The 23,399-nt window shown below is 32.1% G+C and overlaps 1 protein-coding gene across 6 annotated transcripts in view; it reads left to right on the plus strand.

Moving 5' to 3' along the window:
* Nucleotides 1-942: 942 nt before the first annotated feature.
* Nucleotides 943-23,399, plus strand: part of LOC126770281 (NAD(+) hydrolase sarm1) — an 88,522-nt gene continuing 66,065 nt past the window's right edge. For 3 of the 6 annotated variants that reach the window (XM_050489594.1, XM_050489595.1, XM_050489596.1), the window contains exons 1-2: nucleotides 943-1,483; nucleotides 1,894-2,105. In XM_050489594.1, the coding sequence (XP_050345551.1) occupies nucleotides 958-1,483; nucleotides 1,894-2,105 (738 nt within the window). In that variant the 5' untranslated portion in view covers nucleotides 943-957. Of the gene's footprint in view, nucleotides 1,484-1,893; nucleotides 2,106-6,970; nucleotides 7,698-23,399 lie in introns of those variants that run through there. The other 3 variants (XM_050489597.1, XM_050489598.1, XM_050489599.1) reach the window with 2 other exon arrangements.

The raw sequence follows: 23,399 nt of genomic DNA on the forward strand, positions 1-23,399 counted from the left end.
GTTATCATTTGGACGACATCCATTATCAGCGGAACTATAAGGAAAATCTAAACTTAGACTATGCATTTTACGACGGTTACAGATAATATAAGGAATAGATTATATAATTGTGTGAGGGCTAAGTCCGTGGGGGAGGGAAGAGTAGTCATTTTCTGTACACCTAGCAACGTGTGCGTAAAATTTGGTCATCATATAATAAATCAATTAGTTAAGACGTGTAAGAGTAACAAACAAAAAAACTCACTTTCAGATTTATGATATTATATAGTATAAGTAAGGAAGTATGAATAGCGATATGAGTAGTGAAGTCCTAAACTAAACTATAAATTAAGCTAGTTGCATGTGTATTTGTCTTAGTAGCAATGAATGGGGCATTAAAGTGGTCAAATATTGAACAGAATCGAGAGTCGGTGAGACATGAATTTTGTAATGGTTTTGACTCGTTAATGAAAGATTGTTATTACAAGATACCGGTAAAGAGAAAGTTGTCTACCTCCTGAGCTTAACCTACGCTTCTTCGTAGCGTAACGTAAGCTCTGCCATTGAAGAACGACGTCGTAAGCTGAAAAGCACACACGTGTACAGCTAACTGCGAAATTAAGTAAAAATTTAATTATATAATAATTCATTGACCGCGTACTATACTGGTAATTTTTATACAAAAGCGTGAGTGGTTGATTACCATACGAATTATATCAATGGTCTGCGTGGGCTAAAAGTCTATTAGGCTAATCAAATTTCAATGTGGAGCAACAGTGTTTGTAAATCAGTCGTGATCGGCAGTGCTTATCATATTATATATCACCTGGCTGCACCCGGCCTTGCTATTCGATATAGTAATTCAATCATTACGAAGTAGACACGCGCAAGGTACGGTAAAATTACATATGGACTACTCCCAGTCCAGTTGGACGGAGGTTCCATAGAGATAAACACGTCTCAAGTAGTGGTACTGTGATGCGTCGCAAGGAGCTACCTCTAACTGACAGCGGTCGAGGCAGAGGTTTAATAGCGAATAGAGCAAATCAACAGCAACGTAGAATGCAAGGCCTTAAAAGTCAACTACCGAGAAGTTATTCCTCTCCCGCTCCACAAAATGAGACAAGCCCTCGGAGTAGTCAGAGCAAGGGCGTCGTCATGAGGAGTTTTTCGTCACCTGAACCGAAACCATCGAGTAGCAGACGAAATTCTGAATCATTTTATAGACCAGACTCTCAAGGTTCGAGGAGCGAACTGGACTCTGATTTGGAGCATTTTGAACAATTTGAAGAATGCTTAATGGATATTGATGCGGAAGCTGACGAAGTATATGAACAATATCAGCGAAGTCCCGAGAGAGAAAGACCGAAACGAGTAGTCACTACGCTCCTACCTGGCAGTGGCCTCCATAAAATTACAATTAGACCAATTTGTTCTAACGCAACCCAAGGCCAAAATAGTGTTCAAGAAGCTTGTAAATCGTTGAAAAAGGCTGAAAATAAAAGTGAGTACATTAGCTTTATATCATTAATTATAATAGTTCTTAATAAATCGGTTAAGGTTACTAAGCAAAACTCGTTTACTAAACCTACGCAAATGAAATAGTATTATAATTTTAATAACTTACGTGGGTAAGTTCATGGATTTTACAAGGTTATTATAATAGTATTGTAGTGGCAGATAATGAATTAAATTTGGTAATTAATCTTTTTTCTTCAGCCATTCTTGAAAGATTATTAAAAATATATATAACAATGCACTTACGTCTCAATAAAATACTATTTAAAAACAACTTGTGCAAAATATTAATAATTGCCTTCACAATTTATAATTTTATTTGAGGTATGTCGTAAATAAATTTTATTATTTAATGTCATAACGTTTTAAGTAAGTGTTACTGTGCTATTTTTCCAGAAATTTCTCGCCTAAGTTTTCGTCCCCTCATCCTGAAAATGCCAACTCAAAATATTCATCATTCTGACTCGGAGCACTCTATAGGTATTGAGGAGTTGCAGTCATCGCCACAGCTTGACCTAGAAGTATTAGAACTGGACAGAGAATTTGACAAGGGAGAGGAACACTTAAATAAAGATATCGCAATAGCAGTTGCGGAAAACGATACTGAGGTAAGTAATTTGAACTTAAAATATATTTATTCTTAAACACCTTGTATGTTCTGATGATAAAAATTTGAAATTTTATCAATAAAATTAATGGATCAATAAATAAATTTTCATTATATTTTTTAATATAATAATTAGTAATTGATATACTATGGTATATCAATTACTAATTTTACTAATTAAAAAATATAATATAATAAAAATATAAATAAATAAAATAAGTAATTGATATACTATGGAGTTTTTGAAGTCAAAAAGTAACTTTAATATATAATAATTTGTTATCTGATTGCTTGTAAGTCATATATAATATACATGTGTGACTTACAAGTTAAGTCAAGTAGTAATTAATATAATTCTAAGTTTTTCAAATTCCCTCGCTATCTGAAAAATCATTTTATTCTAATATGTTATTAGCAAAATCCACAGTAGCTTAGGTTTACCAACATATTTGAAACTGCGATCTTCGTTTAAGATGGCTGGTATTTTAGAGGCTAAATTTCTAGAATATCAGAATCAAGACAATTAGTTAGGTCAAAACGCCCACCGGAGCGACTGTTAAAATCTCTGGTTCCATGCGATTTGTCATAATTACGTTTATAGCGTGAAGTAGCTGTCAGACGAACAAAATGATCCTCGGTCACGCCAGTCAGAGGTCTACGGAAACTGTAAATTTAGTTTACAAGTGAATTGTTGTTATAAATGCCATTTAAGATGACGTTTTCAATGCAAAATATCTTATTTTTTAAAGTATAACTAGTGTTAGTGCAATTTATTTATTAGTGTGTATGTAACGTTTTTATTTAAGCATTTCAGCGCAATGAATCAAATCAAATGAACAGTAGAGTTTAACATGTATGCACAGAGTTTGTAAGCGCTTTAATTGTTATAAGTTGAGTTTTAAATAAATAAAATGTTGTAAAACATAAATAAAAGTATATAGTCTAACGCCATTTGGCGCCGGCGAATTTATAGCCTCTATTTAAATCGTCTGACTTGTAGACCGACGAACGTTCGTTTTGTTTTTACAATTAATACCACTATGTAAAAACATTATGATATATTTTTAAAACAATTTATAAATACATAATTTTATTTCCTTTCTAGCCTGTGTTTAAATACTTACGTCCTTACATATAAAGGTTGTTTAGTAACTAATTATTAAAACAATCCCTTGTCTTCTTCTTTCGAATATCAAATCAGTAATGACAGAAAGAGCGAAATCGATGTTTTACTTAACAGCCGCTAAGCAATGTTCATAAGTAAGACTCGAAGTCAGTTTCGATTGCGCGAAACACAACCACTAAATTATCTTTTATATAAATAACAAGTGAAAAGAAAATTTTAATACTTTTCATCAGTACTAAAAATTATTTTGTCTCGATACAAAAACCAGTAACTTCATCACCGAAAGTTGTTCATTACATGTCGCTTCGGTGTGAAAGGCGGCATCGATACGTTAAAAGCCCGCGTGGCCCGGTTTCCTGACCATCAAAGGTTGCGACACACGCACCCAAATACCCAGAGATTAAACTCTAAATTTGGAATCAAAAGCGTAACCCAATATATTAATGTATTAATAATATTATATAGCTGAGGAGTTTATTTGTTTGTTTGAACGCGCAATGTCAGGGCCGATTTGAAATAAGACGTTTTGCATTTAATAGCTCATGTATTGAGAAATATTATGAAATATATAACATAAAATATAAAATCAGATCGAGGGCGGAACAATAACGTTTAACAGGGGTTGAAAAGAGATGTTCAGCTAGCTAATAAAAAAAATCTTTGTTCGCTTAAGCGCAAGAAAATAAAAACAAATGACATTTATTGTCCATCTACAGATTTGCTAATTAAATCAGTGTATTGGAATACAATATATTTTTTTATTGCGTACTTTCTCACTCTTTCTCTTATAAAAAAAATAAAACAGCGATCTAACGAACAATAAATTTATAATGTTAGTCGGTTTTGTGATTATTATGCAGTAACTATTTTTAGGTATCTTGTGTCACGTAAGTACTATATTATATAAACACAAAAGGAATACAATAAACTACTTAACATATTACAGATACCTTGTTGATCTAGAGACAAGCTAGCTTGAACAGCTACAACCAAAAGTTCGAATATTGGGTCGAGCCAACTAACAGATAGAAAACTGATATTTTTACACTGCCGTACCTCGAAAAGCACGGAAAACCGTTGGTTCTGCGCCTGATCTCTCACAGTTTTAAACATCGAATGGCTGTTTCATCGGAATGTGTTAAGACTTGTGCAGTGAAATATCTCCAGCACAGTAGTCGAGTCTCCGTAGAAAATCTCAGAAAGACTTTTTATTCATAATACTCCATATATTGACCCAGTAATCACCTTATAAGTTGTTCTAGAACACACAAAACTGTTCAAAATAAATAAAAAATAAAATATTACATAAAAATTGTTGAATAAATGTAACGCTACAAATACCTACACTAAAGGTCGATCAAATCATGTTTACGAAGCAACCTTTTTAATTTTATCCAAAGTATAAAAGAATGAAGAAGTAAAAGATAAATTGTATTATTTATTCTATAACATATTGAAAGGGATTACTATTAATTATATTTGACTTCATTCTCAATAAAATTCAAACAAAATAACCTAATTTTCGTCAATGGCAACTCTATACATTTTATTATAATCATTCTTAAAAAGTTAAAAAAAGTATATAATATATGGCTTCTCTTTAGTATGAGTATTATTGAACCCATTATTTTCCTTAATAATAATACAATTACAAACATTATTTTTTCTTACGGGTGTGAGTATAATAATTAAAAATAATATTGTAAAATGTATGCATATAATCATAAAATCTAGAAAAAAATAATATGTAATTAAAGCGCTTACTTAAAAAGTGTAAAACAGTTTCAGGTATGATTGTTGCCTAAAATTTAATTTATAATTTAACATTTATTTTTAGATACAATACTTATAACAATATATGAGTCTAAAATACGTGAAACTTAACCGAAGATCAGGCAAGCTCTACTGAATTTTTGATGTGTTTACTGGTATTTTGTGTTCATAATTCATCTCGTGCTCGGCGGTGAAGGAAATCTTATGATGAAACTTGAATGTGTCAGATGAAAATCTACCACACGTGTATTCCACCAACCAGTATTGAAACATCCTGAACAACAGTAACAGTAACAGCCTGTTAATGTCCCACTGCTGGGCTAAGGCCTCTCCCTTTTTGAGGAGAAGGTTTTAGAGCTTATTCCATCACGCTGCTCCAATGCGGGTTGGTAGAATACACATGTGACATAATTTTAATGAAATTAGACACATGCAGGTTTCCTCACGATGTTTTCCTTCACCGTCAAGCACTAGATGAATTTTAATCACAAATTAAGCACATGAAAATTCAGTGGTGCTTACCCGGGTTTGAACCCACGATCATCGGTTAAGATTCATGCGTTCTAACCACTAGGCCATCTCGGCTGAACAACACCACACGCTTCACTCCAGCAGTGGCATATTGACAGGCTGTTACTTGTACTTTACATTTACTACTTACTTTATATAAAATAGACAATCGATATGACTGTGTCTTATCGTTATTGCACTGAGGGTAGTAAAAAAACGTAATTCCTATTTATCAGTTACCAAGCTAACACAATATACAATGACGTAAAACGAAAAAATAAAACATGTAAAATTTCGTCTTACATTTACTAATACAAATATTACTTTACCTTTTCTGTGTTTGGTAATTAACGGTAAAAATTATCGAATACGTGGTACCCATTAAAAGCCGTGGTACCCGGTATGTGAGCCTGACCGATGGTACCCATTAAAAGCCAGTGGTCGTTCATAACTCATAATGGGACGCTACTAGATCGATTGATAATGCTTTATTCTACATTTTCATTCGAATTCGTTCAGGATTTTTGACACGATTGAGTAAAAAACACCCAAAGACATACACTTCCACATTTATAGTTCTTTGTATTTAAAATAAAACTTCTAAGCTTACAGCTCTTAAACAAAATTGGTTTCAACATAGTTATGACAAAAATAATTAAATACGTACTCAATTTAAAAAAATGATTTATTCCTTGAAATAGTTACATGCATGTATTAGATTTTATTTTAGACACGAAACGATGAAAGACCTTGTACAGTTATATAGAAAGTGCTTCATTTTTAATGTAGAGCAAAAATTAATTAAATAGGGCTTCAAATTTATGATCGGTCGCGTTTATGACGGGCATGGTGATTAGGATGCTTCGTTCCCAGACTAATTGTAAACAGAGACATCAGTTTTTACACATTGAACGACTATATAATATATAGCTGTTTATTATAAATAGAATTGTGGCATATAACTAACAGTTGATTATAATAATCTTTTAAATATTTCGTGTTACTTAATTCGAGTTTTCGATAACATTATCAACGAAAATTCAAATTATACAACAGAAAGTGATTACAATTAAAGTTATTCGTTTTCCTCTAGCGTGGATAACTCAGCGTATTAAATTTACTACTCGATGCATATATGCACCACGTGGTCGCCTCACTGTATAACTACGATCTGTCATCGCCAGTCTCGGAGCGTCTGATAACGCGCACAACACGAACGCACTAAAACAAAACATTGCACGCTGTTTACAATGTATTCATATTAAATAAATTGTATAAAATAATAGTTATATTATACGCGCCGTGTTAATACTCTATGCATCGCACGATTTAATTAAATGCATAACAACCGTAAATATCGTGTCTCTATTGGTTACTTCACCGTTCCCCTGGTAGCTAAACGTAAACATTGCGTGATCGATAACAGTATCGGGTAACAACTCGGCCGCAGTTGACGAGGAAGGCGTTGAGGTCTCGCTTGTTGTTAGTGTAAGCCTTCTTGACGGAGCGGTGCGTGACGACGGGTGCCCAGGAGGAATAATGAGTACGCCTTGACCTTGCGGTGCGGGGGCCGAGGCGCACGATGACGACAGCGCGTTCGGCACGCGTGAACGTTTTGGCTTTCGGGTGCGATCCTTCGTGGACGCCATCCGCGTAATCGGCGGTCAGTGCGAATCCAAAGTTTACGTCAAAAATACCGGGACGGGTGGGCGCCACGACGCCGGGGACTCACGAGCTCATTCCGCGAGCCGGCGCCGACGCCGACGCGCCTCGAACGACCGACTGACCGAGCCGACTCCCGCCGACCGAGCAACCGCGACATGCTCGCACCTCGACATGGGTAATGTGCAGTGCTGCGCTAGCGACCGTCTCCACGAAGGCAAGACGCCTAAGAAACCGAAGAACAAGAAGAAAAACAAGAAAAAACAGAAAGAAAACAGTGAAAAAACTAACGGTGTTGGAGGTGGTAAAGTAAACGAGAGTGTGTACAAAGTACCGAAGGTGGCAGATGACAACTGCGAAAGAGCCGCGCTTCAGGCTGCGCAGGCGCAGGCAACACCAGACGATCCTGTGAAAAAGTCCCAGGAATCATTAAATATGACACAGCCTACTGATACAAATTCTATTAAAAGTGAGACACGAAACGAAACCATGGCAGCGGCGCGGGAACGCTTCTTTGGTCAGGTACATAAATAATTAAGTATTTCTTGCATAATACAGTTACGTTTCAGTGAATCAAACAAAATAAGTAAGTTCGTTTAAATCGAATTAATACATTTATCATAGCGGAACAAATCCGCCTCACAGAGGCCGATCTGTTTTACATCATCTAATGTTGCTCTCTTAACTCATGATAATGACTTTTAAAATATACCTCATATCTTTGTTTTATCTCGAGAGTTTTACTCAACGTCAGCAAAACAGATGTTTGTTACGTATTTAATATACAAACGCAATATTAGCTATAAATACCTATTAAAATATAACGTGGTATCATGTAATTACGTCGATAAAAGTCGAAAGACATTTTTACATATGCAAATGGCACTGTTTACTTCGGTACGTGTCATTGTTAGTTGAGTCAAGTAAATAGTGAATATTAATATAATCGTTTTAGGATCGAAATATCGATGAAACGACAATTATTTCGTTCGTACTCACTGTTGTTATGATAGTTTTAGATTTGTTATTGTGTTATTTGTTAACTTGTTTAAAGTTTAATATTTAAAGTTATTATACAGGTTTTGCCGTGATGATCTAACGTGCATTGATTAGATGTCAAGGATACAATTCCGACCTCTCTTCGTGCCTTGAAGTAAATGTCTCAAATTTATCCGATCTTAGATATAAGCTTAAAAACGTTTATTTTATAACCTTACGAGAGAAGGCCTTTGCCTAGAAGTTGGATATTATTTAAGTAGATTTTTTTTAAATGATAAAATAGTTTTATTTTTATTTTTTACATATTTTGTTTGATTACATGTTAATTTTAATCGGGTTATATACAGAATAAGTAAACTGAAATATGCACATATTAATCAATAGTGTAGAACAATGTCTCTGGAAAATATCAGAATCTTCGAACCTGATACTTGAGTGATATGTTTACAAATTAACATAGCGGATTGATCTCTTAGGGATGCATTTAGACGCATCGCTCTGTAAGACATTTGATTCAATATAAATATAAAATTTACCTTAAAAGTATGTGAGGAATATTGGTTCCAGTATTTGAAAGAGCAAAAATTTTAAGTTAAACTTATAATTACTTATCATAACAATATATTTATAGTTTTTTTTCTAGGTTTATTGACTTTATTGACTTAAATATAAATTAATGTCAGCATTCTGACAGATAAGTGGAATAAAGCAATTAAATCCACTCCAAAAGTAACTGATTTGATATTGCAAATATTTAAATATTATTTGTCAGTTTTTTGTTTAATTTAATTTATTTTTTGATAATATTATAACTTTCGAAGACAAATAATTCAAAATATGTAAAAATAAATGGTTTCGTATAACAAAATTCATTGAATTTCAAAGATAGATGAAATAACTATTATGATTTTTTTTATAAAACGATTAATTTCAGGATTATTTTATTCGATTTTCGACATTATTACTGCAAATTAAACGGACTATTTTAACAACGACTTAGTTAAAACTATGTGGAATAGCGTTCCAAACACGTCAAATATATTTTTATCTATTTATTATTTTAGCGACAATGTCGTAGAAAACAGTTGGCATAGAACAGAGATTGTGTAACAACAGAAAATAGTAACGTATGTACGAGCAAGTATTCGGTTATTAATCTTATTTAACATTGTCAACGAAATCATCGAAAATCCACTAGTATCGATTTATATTAAGGTTTTACATCACTATACATGCGTAATTATCGTGCGTAATCAACGTCTTACATTTCAAATATTATAGATGAATCGTCTATATGTATCGTATATTCGTAAGTTCATTCTAAACTTATTTCACTGTCACAAAACATATAACAACATTACTAAAAGGCGAGCAAAGTCGTGGGGAAATATAAAGTATTCATCTAATAAATCTCCCAAAACATGAAATAAGGAAAACAAATTTTCTTCATCCATGCTGAAAGTATTCTCAGTACTAATCAAATGATTATTTTCCGAGTAAATTACAAACAGAATCTCAAAAATAGTTCGTGATTGTCATATAAAAATAGTACGTGGGCTGATTCTTTGAGATGTGAAGCGAAATCACTGGAGAGGAGTTACTCAGTGGTTGAGTCAGCGGGAAAAGTGACCGGCTTCCGATTATGCTCGTTTTTGGATCAGATCCAGCCGATTCCTGAAATAAACGCGATTCCGAGTTGGTGTGAGATTTTACTCTCGAGTGTTTGTTCCGAATTGTATTCTTCGGTTTGTTGTCCTGTTGACATAAATGAGTATCGCATTCAAGTATTTTATGATCTTACTCGTAAAATATTGAAAACTGATTTACTGTGATATATTGATGCGTGTATCCTTTAAATGTTCTACATAAATATAATACTTTGTTTATATTGTATATGTATATAACTTTACTGGTATCGGCAAGTTTTTTTTTCTGACATTCATGCGTATGAAAATCCATTCGGTAGTTTTTGATTTTTTATTTTATCGATAAAATCAAAAACAACTGAACTGTCTATCTAGACAGACCGACGCGGGAGACTTTATTTTATAATATGTACTGATACTGTGGGATACCAAATATAAAATCGACCCAAAATGATTTTTTAAATAAAAAAAATAACAAAACTTACATCCAAATATCTCTACAGAAGATTTACTGCGATCTAATGAAGATGGTTTTGTTTCTAAAAGTATAAAATTGAAAGATATGTATGAGCAGAACAAAACAGAATCAAGTAATTTTTATTCAACATGAAGTCCTGACTGATTTCGGCCAAGACGGCCAATCTCAAAAGAGATTGTTATTGTTTGTGTTTTCTACGTTTCTTATTAAGATGAAACATTAATATTATATCATATAGTACTTTCGATGGGATGGCATGGAAGTTAACTAATAACAAATGTTCTCGAACTGGGATTCGAACCCAGGACGTCGTGATAAGTACTTTAAGCTAGCCATTAGCTTATTTTTTTTTTTATAGAATAGGAAGGCGAACGAGCATATGGGCCACCTGATGGTAAGTGGTCACCAAACGCCCTTAGACATTGGCATTGTAAGAAATGTCAACCATCGCTTATAGCCAATGCGCCACCAACCTTGGGAACTAAGATTTTATGTCCCTTGTGCCTGTTATTACACTGGCTCACTCACCCTTCAAACCAGAACACAACAATATTAAGTATTGCTGTTTTGCGGTAGAATATCTGATGAGTGGGTGGTACCTACCCAGACGAACTTGCACAAAGCCCTACCACCAGTGTAGCGATGTAGTATATTTATAAGTTGCATATATTTTGAGACATAATTTATTATATCAACATAAAATTCGGAGAGTTCATCGTCGTCCGGGGTCTTTCCTAAGCGAACGTTCAAGACGATATCAAATAAACAAAATGTTTGTATCAATGAGTTTTTGATCTTCAAAATATGTACCTGTAAGAACGATGATAGCATCAATCTATCAATCTTTCTTTTATAGATAAGTCAAATCAAAGCAAAATATATTTTAATCCAGTAGAATTATACATCGTCATCGATCAAAAGACACAGAATACCATATTAATTTAAAAAAAATAATGATATATAATATAATATTCTTATCAAAATAAAAATTTTACGTCGGTATAAAGTATTACAAAATATTAGATTTAATTTCCGTTGCGCAGGAAAGTAATCCCTGCCAACTGTCAAACTACACGATGATAAACAATTTTTTTAAAGAAACCAAAACCACGCGATTTTCAGCCTTATAAACTAGCGACGTTGACATATATTTATAACGTAAAACAAGAAGCATAAAAGACTAATTTTCACGCTTCATCCATTGTTTCTTATAACTTTAAGATTTATATTTCGGATAAAACTTCTGCGTGTTGTTATTTCTGTAACACTTTGTTTCTGTTTAGGAAACTGACGTCAAGTGGATGTAAAGTAAAATGTATTTTACGTATAATAAAGTATCTTTCAAATAAAACCACTCACAAGAATTAATTACAGTAAGTGAAACCTTTATATTTGCTTAGATTTAATTACAATTTATTTATTACCAAAAACAAAATTCGTAGAAAAGGTACAAACGGAGTCTGGTATATATTAGCTATTTTTACAGTTTTATGAGATTTTGTGATTCATTCAAAACAAAAAGATTAACCAAAATCTAAAAATTACGAAAACATTTTTTAAAATAATATATCATTTTACATTATGATTTGCTGTTTAAGCTTAAATCTCGTTTTTACAATTTGTACTTTATTTAATAACTATTTAGTGTTCTGCTTATCTATAAATGTTTTCGCATAGAACAAAATATTCCGTATTTATTGATACTTTTGTAATAGGCTTGTTTTGATAGAACACTAGCCAATCACGTCACGTTTTTATATATTTAAAAGGTTAATAATATATAGAACTTCCATCACATTTATTAAGGGCATCGTGTTAACATTTATATATTACATTATTACATATATACTAGAGTGCATTTCGAATTATATAAGTGGATTAATATTAATCTCGGAAGGGAATGACGATATGAATGAATGAATTTTATAAAGTAAATTTCCTTTAATTCGAAATCTATTCAATGATAAGAAATTAGTTTTGAATACGTCAAATCTAAAGTCAGTTTGCGGTCAACCGCATTAAATTTTTCAAGATTACGGTTAAATGATTTCAAATTGAAATAAAAGAAATTGTAAACGGACAGCTGTTACGATCTTCGTTATTTTTTTATTTATACGATAAAAACAATAAATATAGTCTTAGACGGGTCTTTATTAAATGGTTTTAAAAAATATCGACCGACTTGTATTTTCTAAAACAATAAATTTATCTTAAATAAATTGAAATTAATTAATACCTATTGCAAGGTTTTTTTTTATTGGAATAGTTTATAAATGATTTAGCAATATACTAATTACGATTGCAAGAGTTATTTTACAAAACAAAGTTTAATATTTCAGTAATTTGATTTTTATCGAACATTTGTATGTAATTCTTAAAAGATACGACAAATTATTATAATAAAAATTCTTGCATTCTTGATATAACATTCGATGTTAGAGTCGTAAACAAAAAAAAAAAAAACTTTATTTAATCTAGTATGCTATTTATATTTTGAGAAATAAGTAACTGCAAGACGAATTAATTAGAAACCGCTTCGTTAATTATAACATACAGTCGAAGATCCGTATTTTCTATTTTTAAACATAATTACAATTGCTACAAAATCAAAATTGTGACGTCAGCAATCTAAACGACAAAAATTAAAGTATGGTATATTGTATATTGACGTTTTAAGAATAATCAATCAAAATGTTAACGATTCTGGTTTTATAAATGTTCTGTTTGTGTAGTCTGTATTATTTTAAAAATATTATATACATATGAATGTGTGAATGCGTAAGATATTTTTTAATCATGAGCCACCTCTGTATCGCCATTTTACATAATTAATTAATTATTGTTAATGGTAAGCTATTGTCGGTTCCGAATGTAGATTCAAATAAATTAAAAAAAAAAACACAACCTATATAGGAGTCAAAATCTTTTTTCAACAATTGAAAAAAAAACCATAGACGTTTCATGAAGCGGACGACTCTATTTTCAGAAATATGTCGAGCATTTGTCGATAGATAACGTAAATTAATCCGAATTAATTAATTATTAATCTATTTATATATAAGCTAATTAGCACTCATCACGAGATCTCCCAAATTAGCCGCCCTATTATTTGTGTCACAGTTACTCCTTCCCCGACGTAGACTAAGAACGGATTTTACGCAAATCCTGAGATGGCCTAGTGATGAGATGGCCTAGTGGTAAGAACGCGTGAATCTTAACCGATGATCGTGGGTTCAAACCCGGGCAAGCACCACTGAATTTTCATGTGCTTAATTTGTGTTTATAATTCATCTCGTGCTTAACGGTGAAGGAAAACATCGTGAGGAAACCTGCATGTGTCTAATTTCATTGAAATTCTGCCACATGTGTATTCTACCAACCCGCATTGGAGCAGCGTGGTGGAATAAGCTCCAAACCTTCTCCTCAAAAGGGAGAGGAGGCCTTAGCCCAGCAGTGGGACATTAACAGGCTGTTACTGTTACTGTCACTGTTACTATCAAAGATACATTTTTTTATTATCTACCCGTGCAAAACCGGGACGTCTAGCTAGAAATATTATAAAGACTACAACAGTTAAGTTTATTTAATAGTATAATTTGCGTAAAGCCGTAGCTGATGACTTATTTAAAAATATTCTCATCGTTCGTAACGAATTGAAGGTCGATGGTAGTGCTAAATGATAACGCAAACACACTCAGGACTATGATACTTCACGTTTCGCTAATTTGAATAAGAATTTAAATAATATACCAAACATTTAATAAATGAGAAGATATATACAGGGTTACAGGGTAATATGTCACGATCCTTTTAAAGGGTTATAGTTCAGGACAATAGCTATCAAATGACCCCCAAAATGCTTATGCAAAAGTGTATCGTTTTCGAGTTATTAATTTTTTAATATTTTTTTTATTTAAAGGATGTTTAAGATTTTAAAATTCAATAAAAAAAAAATTAACGTATTTTCCCTATTTTTTTTTTTGTATTTCTTGCTAGGGTACATCCTATTTAATAATAACCAGTTATAAAACAAAAACAATCTTCAAGCATTTTTAAATTACAGATCCAAAACTGTACAACTTTTCGATTTTTAATTTTGATTCTTTAAGTTACTCGCAATTTTTTGGTAAAAATCACTATGGCTCTTATCGTGCGGATCATTTTAAAAACATCTGCGTTTCCTTAGCTATCCATCGGTACATAAAAAGTACAGTAACAATCATAAACTCAGGAGAAAATTAGATAACAAAGAGACCAGGTAGGAAATTCTAAGAAATGCTATTGTTAAGAAATTAAATCTGGATCAAAGACAAAAGGACCTCAATGCAAAGTAGTTAAAGATTATTTTTAATAGGGGTAATAGGTAAAAAAGGAGAGATAAACCAGAGCTGTTTGTGGAATACTATTATCAATTCCTTTGAATTTACCGTCATTTTTTCTAATTTCCTTTTATCTCATTTCTTTTAGGAATAAGAGTAATAAAACCTTGTTGGGGTACATAATACTCACTGTACTTGCAGTGCTCGTATAGTGTGGACGCGCTTTAGTGAATATTGATCTCTTAAATTTTTGAAAAAAACCGCTTCGTTTACTGGACTCTTTTTCTTACAACTTCGTGACTCTGCTAGCTAAAAGGAATTTGTGATTTGTGTTTATGATAACTTGGCGCGTAAAAAGGACTATTATGGCTGCAGAACAAAATTCTTCTCGTCGTCCGTACTCTAATGAGGAATACGCTGACATCTTATTTTGCTATGGATATTGTAACGGTGACGCCGCAGCTGCTCGTCGTGAGTATAATCGTCGATTTCCGGATCGCTGGACAGCTGACAATAGTGTCTTTATTGGTGTGTATCGTCGAATTAGAGAAACTGGTCGCGTGCAAAGGATACAGTCTGATTCCGGACGCCCTCGTGTCCGTTCTCCAGATGAAGAAGATGTAATTATTCGTCATTTTCGAGAGGACCCTACAGTTTCCACCAATATTGTGGCAAACCGACTGGGCGTATCTCAATGGAGAGTCTGGTTTACTGTCCACGCGGCTGGATTGTATCCCTATCATTACACACCCGTACACGTGATTGAAGAAGGAGATCCTGCAAGACGTTTAGATTTTTGCCGATTTATGCTACACTGTGATGCAGAAAATCCCAATTTTTTGAGAAAAATTTTATGGACAGACGAGTCAAAGTTTGACAAAGATGGTATTACTAACTACCACAATATTCGATATTGGTCTCAAAAAGAACAGGGAAACCCTCACAAAAAGCGATTAAGCGGTTCCCAAAGACGTTTCTCGGTAAACGTCTGGATGGGGATTATCAATGATAATCTTATTGGGCCACATTTCCTACCTGATAACTTAAATGGTGAAAGTTATGAAAGCTTGCTTAGAGAAATCCTGCATGAGTTACTCGAAAATGTTTCGCTGAAACTTAGGCAGAGAATGATATTCCAGCATGATGGTTGCCCCGCACACTTTCGAATGTCCGTAAGACAGTGGCTAGACAGCAATTATCGTAATAGATGGATTGGCAGAGGAGGACCAATCCCATGGCCAGCGAGAATTCCAGATTTGACTCCGATGGACTATTATGTCTGGGGGCATATGAAAAGCCTGGTTTATGATGTTTCACCAGTACAAACAATTGAAGAACTCAAAACAAGAATAATGAATGCTGCAAATTCTATTCGACATAGCTTGAGTAGTGTTACGAAATAGGGGATCTCATTTTGAACACGAATTATGAATAATAAACAGTGTAATTTCGAAAGTATGGAGTAACTAAAAAGATTAAGTATTTTGTTTTTGATTTAAATTCAAAATTGCAATGACAGCTCTGGTTTATCTCTCCTTTTTTACCTATTACCCCTATTAAAAATAATCTTTAACCACTTTGCATTGAGGTCCTTTTGTCTTTGATCCAGATTTAATTTCTTAACAATAGCATTTCTTAGAATTTCCTACCTGGTCTCTTTGTTATCTAATTTTCTCCTGAGTTTATGATTGTTACTGTACTTTTTATGTACCGACGGATAGCTAAGGAAACGCAGATGTTTTTAAAATGATCCGCACGATAAGAGCCATAGTGATTTTTACCAAAAAATTGCGAGTAACTTAAAGAATCAAAATTAAAAATCGAAAAGTTGTACAGTTTTGGATCTGTAATTTAAAAATGCTTGAAGATTGTTTTTGTTTTATAACTGGTTATTATTAACTAGGATGTACCCTAGCAAGAAATACAAAAAAAAAATAGGGAAAATACGTTGATTTTTTTTTTATTGAATTTTAAAATCTTAAACATCCTTTAAATAAAAAAAATATTAAAAAATTAATAACTCGAAAACGATACACTTTTGCATAAGCATTTTGGGGGTCATTTGATAGCTATTGTCCTGAACTATAACCCTTTAAAAGGATCGTGACATATTAACCCTGTAACCCTGTATGTATAAATAAATATCGTATTCGTTTGTTTTGTTCTGTGTAAGCCAATAAAGCCAATAAGTTGTCACTTTTAATGCACCATGCTGCTCTAATGCGGAATGGTGAACACAAGTAGCATGTGACAGATTCAGGTTTCTTCACGAAGTTTCCTTCATCGCACAGCATGATATGAATTATAAACACAAAAATAAACATATGGAAATTCTGTCATAATTGAAACTAATACTATAAAATATTTATTTCATAATTTTTTGGCGCAGATAAAAAATATCATTGTTTGTAATGGCTTAAATAAATATACGTGCACGGACTATAATTAAAAATAACTATTGTTTCATGATGGCGTGGAATGGTGGCATAATATACTTAAAACCTTAATGTAAATTATTCGATTGATGTACGAAAAATCTATATATTATCAATATACAAATCAACCTTTCCAAATATTAATTGAATATGCTTGAGATTTATTACATACAAAAGTTATGTCCACACGTGTGTCCAACCAAAATGACAAGTATGAAAGACAGACAGATAAAATGACAGTATGAAAGACAGACAAAAAAAATAATGAGCGTTAACCATATTTTAATATCATAATTACATTTTTAATATATTTTTAGATATAAGCGGACGGGTAAATGGACCACGTGATGGTAAGCGGTCGTCACCCTTACATTACTTTACATTGCCACTGTAAGAAATATTAATCGCCAAAACCACCAATCTTGGGAACTAAGATGTTATATCCCTTGTGCCTGTAGTTACACTAACTCAATCACACCTCCAACCACACAAAACTACTTAATATTGCTGTTTGGTGCTAGAATAAGTGATAACTGTGTGGGACCTACCCAGACGGGCTATTGATAGTGTGCTTATGCTGTATACATAAGGAGCCAAAATTGTAAATTCCGTTTAATTATGATACTGAATATTAAGAATTTAAAATTATTCTAATATTGTTATATTAACTTCCATTATATGTTAAAAAACATATATTATCCGACTCATGATTCGTGACTGATGAATCACTCTCATAGAATATAACAACATATACAGATATATACGTTATTACATACTGATGTTACCAATATAACATAAAAGCAACAGCTTGTGTTTTTGTTTAATTAGGCACTTGTATAATTAAACAAAAAAAACTTATACTTTCCTATTGTTATAATTTAAACGTTTTTATTATCTTTATAGTACAAACGCTCTCGGTTAGATCCATTAATAAGACTAGTACTACGAAAGTACAAAGTCTAATTTTATATCGTATAATGTTAGTTGTCACAGTGGCGAGTGATCGACCTAGACGTAGAAGCGGCGGGTCAATGGCGCGTGACGTCATACACAATAAATAAATCTGTTGAACATACTGACGATATAAGCCAAGTATTTAACCGCACCCAAATCTAAAGAGCTTCATGTATCTTTTTTTAGATTCGTTCCGTGACGTCAGTTTAAAGCTTTAGAATTGGGTATGAATCAGATTTGTAATCGTTCACTCCCAACTGATAATAATGTCTTCTCGTTCAGAGCGAGGGTTCGATCTATTTTTACGCGATGACGATTATTATTATAAATGGCGGCGCATAATCAAACAAACAATGCATGAGATTTACATTAATACTGTAGAACTGCAAACACGGTTATATATCATTATTTAACAAAGAAATAACCCTTATTGAAAATTTGAATTTAATTTTACTAATATAATATTGAAGTTTTACTATAAAAATATTGTATATAATTATATTTCATACTAGCTCCCGGCTTCGCATGGATATATAAGAAAAAAAAATGTATTTTGGATAAGATTTGCGTAAAATCCGTTCTTAGTGAGCGTCTACGTCGGGGAAGGAGTAACTGTGATAAATTTTAAGTCAATTTAAGTCAAAAATCAAGTCAATATATTAAGATTATATTACAATACAACCGTTGGAAAGAATTATTTAAAATTATTATTTTTCTATTCTACAAAATATTACTTCAATTTTCACTGTTTGAGCCTCAGTATCGCGGAAGTATTTTAAAATGCGCCAAAAATACATTAACGCTTCCGTGTACATGCGAAAGAAAGCTTCAGTTTTTAAGATAAGTCTCAAGGGTGTTTTTATTGAGGTAAAATATTTTTTTTTCTAATCATCGATTATTATAACACATTTAAAAAATATATAGCGCTTAGCTTGTATTTTTAATTTATATCTTCGTATGTAAATATTATTAGAATTTTTTCACTCATGGGGTCAACTACGAGGGGTGAAATAAGGAAAGCGTATTATTGTTCAAAAATACTCTCATCAAAGATTATATCGAATAGATGGCTGAAAGCAGTAAGACTGCCTTTGTAAACACATTTTAAGATAGATATTTTAAAGACTTGTTAGCAATATTTATAGAAATTGTTATCAATAAAGTTTTTCTATGGTATTATTTACTTCCACGTTGGTTTAGTGGTTAGTCTATAAGGTTATATTTGTATCTAGAACCTAAGGATCTAAATACAAATACCGCATCAGGCCCAAAAAAAGTAATGTCAGACAAGAAATTCTCCGCATATAAGCTGATTGGAAATTACATTGTTTACAATCATGTGTTTCGGAAAACGCGAAGCCGTGGGTCCTGCGCCATAACTTATTCCGGTCGTGTCGGATTGACGTCCTAACGGAGTGCATCTATGTTTGTGCAGATCCTAGTGCTTTCTAACATCTCCTGCACAGTTGCCTAGAGTCCGTTAAAAATAATCACTATGGCCGAAATCGGACAAAAAAACATCGTTATCACCAATGCTAGTAACCTAATGTTGAATTCAGCTAAAAGACGTGAAACGCGGTTAAAGCCCGAGTATTTTATTGGAACACGACTAACAGATACATCCTAAATTTTTTTGTTTATACATGGCTCTTTTATTGGAACACAACTAACAGATACATCCATTTTTTTTTGTTTCAATTATAAATGGCTCATTTTTAAATTTAAAAAGAGTTCAAAGCTAGATTGAGATAATAACTGGAACGCCCACGATGAAACTCCTAGCTATATATAACCTGCATTAAAACGCACTATGAAAATGAATGACCCACTAATCCTGCGTAGCATGAATCAGGACAGAAATAATTATTTATTTCGATTATAGTTTTGCTCTACTTATATATCATACTTTTGATACATTTAATATTATTTTTACGTTTATTGATAGTATATATCGACAAGCTTTGTATATATATGTTAAAATATTTAATGTATTATTTAGCGATATGCAACGATGATATTTATTTGTAAAGCTTAAAATTAAAAAAAGGTTTACTACGAAAATACATATCATACTGCTCATTGCGCTATCCCGTGGAGTGCTTTTCTGAATAGCAAGTACTGATTGTATTTGTGACAGATAACCATCGCTTTTGCTTTAATGAAAAATCTGGAGTTGTAATGTATTTTAAGATTTTCAACTTTAGAAAATAAGCTTTAATACAACATGCTTTATAAACTAACGTATACACTTATGTTAATACAAAATGAACTCATCCATTTATTTTCACGGCCGATGCGTAACAAAACTGTAACGGGAACGTGTCACAGACATAAAGATTTAAATCTGAGAACAGTTAAAAAAAATCGATTTAAATAAAAACTGTTTGACAGTCTGCTTTTGTCACATCCATCACATATGTGGTAGTTATATTTTATCTTAAAGTTTTGAGCGCAAACATAATATTATGTTTTTGTAGAGTGATCGTTACTGACATGATACCAATCTGGTTTAAATTCAGGCTCAATAATTTATCTTATTTATAATAGTTTGTATCGTAAAATTTAACCATAATTGTCGCTATTCGGTCATCACCGCCCATAGAGATTGAGGCTACGATTAGTGCCCTTTAGAGGTAGAATAAGATGAGAAGGTGGTACATAGTTACACAGACATGCTTGAACAAATCTCTACCACCAAATAGCATTTCAATAAACTTTTTATTACACAAGTGTACAAGTGTATGCGCAAGCACAGGTGCTCTCTCTAGGCCATACTCTCATTCGATGTGACGACAGTTCAGGAGCAGGTTTTTTCGACATAAAAACCTAATAACATTTTGTATGCCCAAACTGGAGTTTGAACCCATGACTTTGGGACCTAGGCCTTATATCTAGCCATTAGAGTTTAGATCAACAAGGCAGTCAACGATTTTATAACCTATTGTATAATAGACGCGTTTTGAAGACACTCAATTACGCAATTGACTTTTAGCATATCGCGTGTGGTCTTAACGATGATGCGACTAAATTAACACCCTTTGACACGTTGACACACACTAATGGCGCCCGAGGTTGTTCAGAATACACATTAATAAATTGTAATTAGAATGATTAAAATAAATTTTCGCGGCTGTCAGCTCGTTTTATGTTGCTTGTTTATAGCTGTGAACGAATAAAAAAAAACAAACCAGAGGTCAATGTTAGGATAATTTTATCCGTAAGTGAATTTGTCACGTGTCACGTTTCTGGATTTCTGATATATAGTATCAAATATCAAATTAGGGATAGTTTCGAGTTCCAGATAAGAATTTCGAATATGATCCGAAATTCATGCTGTTTTTTTGAATATTGTTATACATATTTGGGCATATGTTTAGTTCAGAAGTTCATACTTCAGATATTTCTTACATTAAAATTCGATCAATTTATTTATTTTTTTAATTTAATAAATTGCAATAAAATATAACACTATTTTTTTTTGTTATTTCCCAAAGTTTAATTCCGTAATATACTAAAAGTATATTATCAATCCTTTTGAAGAAAATATGTGATTAAAGATTTTCATTTTTCCTTAAAAAATAAGTTAATTTTACTCATTAATTAATTAACTTATTTCTGTGATCGCCGGTAGGTATAGGTAAATTTTCGACGGTGAACAGATCAATATGAGATTAGACACTTGAAGTTAAGGTAAAAAAGGACATATTGGGTTTGGACTCCTCTACAAATTCCAATGAAAATAGGATAATTATATATTTTTTTATTACTTTATTTTTTTTTATTATATTAAGGTACTGACTAGTACCTTAAAGCTTATTTTTAAAATTAACTAGTATTACTTTAAGTAGATTTAAGGTCATAATTCAGAAAAATATATGATTTTTTTAAAAGAAAATAAAATATATCTTCATTGCGAATCAGAATTTTCGGTGTGCACTGTAATCCGGTTTCATTTTGTAATTTACCGATTAACGTGCCGAATGTCGGCGGAAACATCTGCGGTCATTGCCCTTCTGACCGTAGCCTACGAGAATCGAGATGGCAACTTGACACTATCATATTTCTTCTTTATTAAATTTCCCTGCGCCGACGCAAGTAGTCCGCCTTTATTGCGATAGCAAATATGATCACACAAGAATATGCTATTAATTAATGCATAATGAAAAGTGATGATACATCCTAATTTGTACATTTTGTTTTATACAATGTTTTGTGGGACCTAAAAAAATTGCAGCTTGTATTTTTAAATAGGGAAAAATGCTTACAAAAATATAGAAAATATTATATCTAGCTTCACTATAACAGAAATTTAATATTGCTTAAAATTTTGATATATTCGTAATTATAATATGTATATAAAATGGGTTAAATTTCATTTATTCGTTTCTACATGTAACTTGACATAATATTGTGAATGATAAAGTATGTTTAAATAGGTAATAATAGCAGTTTCTGCTACAAACTTCTTTTCTTCTATCTGTATTTTAATTGTTTATAATTATTGTAAAAAAGTGATTTATATAATTAGCCAAGAAACGTAAAATATGCACTAACTTGCATACAAGAGAATTTGCTTACATTTATTTTGCAGGCGTACGGTAATAAAAGTTTTATAAAGATTTTGTTTTAAAAATGCAAATAAAAATGAACGGTTTTTTTACAAATAAAACTAAAATAATTTATGTTACACGTTCTAAAATGAGTTTTTTTTTGTGAGTTTTAATATTAAAAATAAAAACACGATTCTTCAGTTTTAATTCGTTTTTATCCGTGAATCTTATGATTTTCAGAATCTTAACAACAAAATAAAATATAGTTGCCAGTTAACCAGTAAAATAGCACATTTATAACGTTAAACATTTTAGCTTGACATTCAAGAATAAAACGAACCTTGTAAGTAAACATAAAACAATGTCTTCTTTGTTAGGTTGCGCAGGCGCCGGCGAGACGCGTAACTACTATGACAATAAACAGTAAAGTTTTCTGCCATACCATATCTCAAAATACAAAGCAAATATATCCAATCGATATCAGAGATCATGTATACATATTTAGCAGTGATATAAATTACAATGTATTTTAATCACTTAAATACTTGTTTACCTAATCAATAGGAATGAAATTTATGTTAAGTACCGGATGTACGGAGGGAAGTAATAGGTGTTGATTTATTTATTGATATATTAATCAATGGCGATTTAAAATAGATTGATGAATAAATATATACTTATCTCCACAAGTTTAAATATTATGCAGCGTTTTAAATCATTAATAATATAACGAGTCTTAGTAAAAGTGCCGATTTCATGTTTTAAACGCTTAATTAAAATCAATAAAGTGTAATCATAGTTACCGGTAGCACAAAAACATAAGTCCATCAACAGATGTGATAT

This window comes from Nymphalis io, chromosome 8 (genome assembly GCF_905147045.1).
Source record: "Nymphalis io chromosome 8, ilAglIoxx1.1, whole genome shotgun sequence".
Lineage (NCBI taxonomy): Eukaryota > Metazoa > Arthropoda > Insecta > Lepidoptera > Nymphalidae > Nymphalis > Nymphalis io.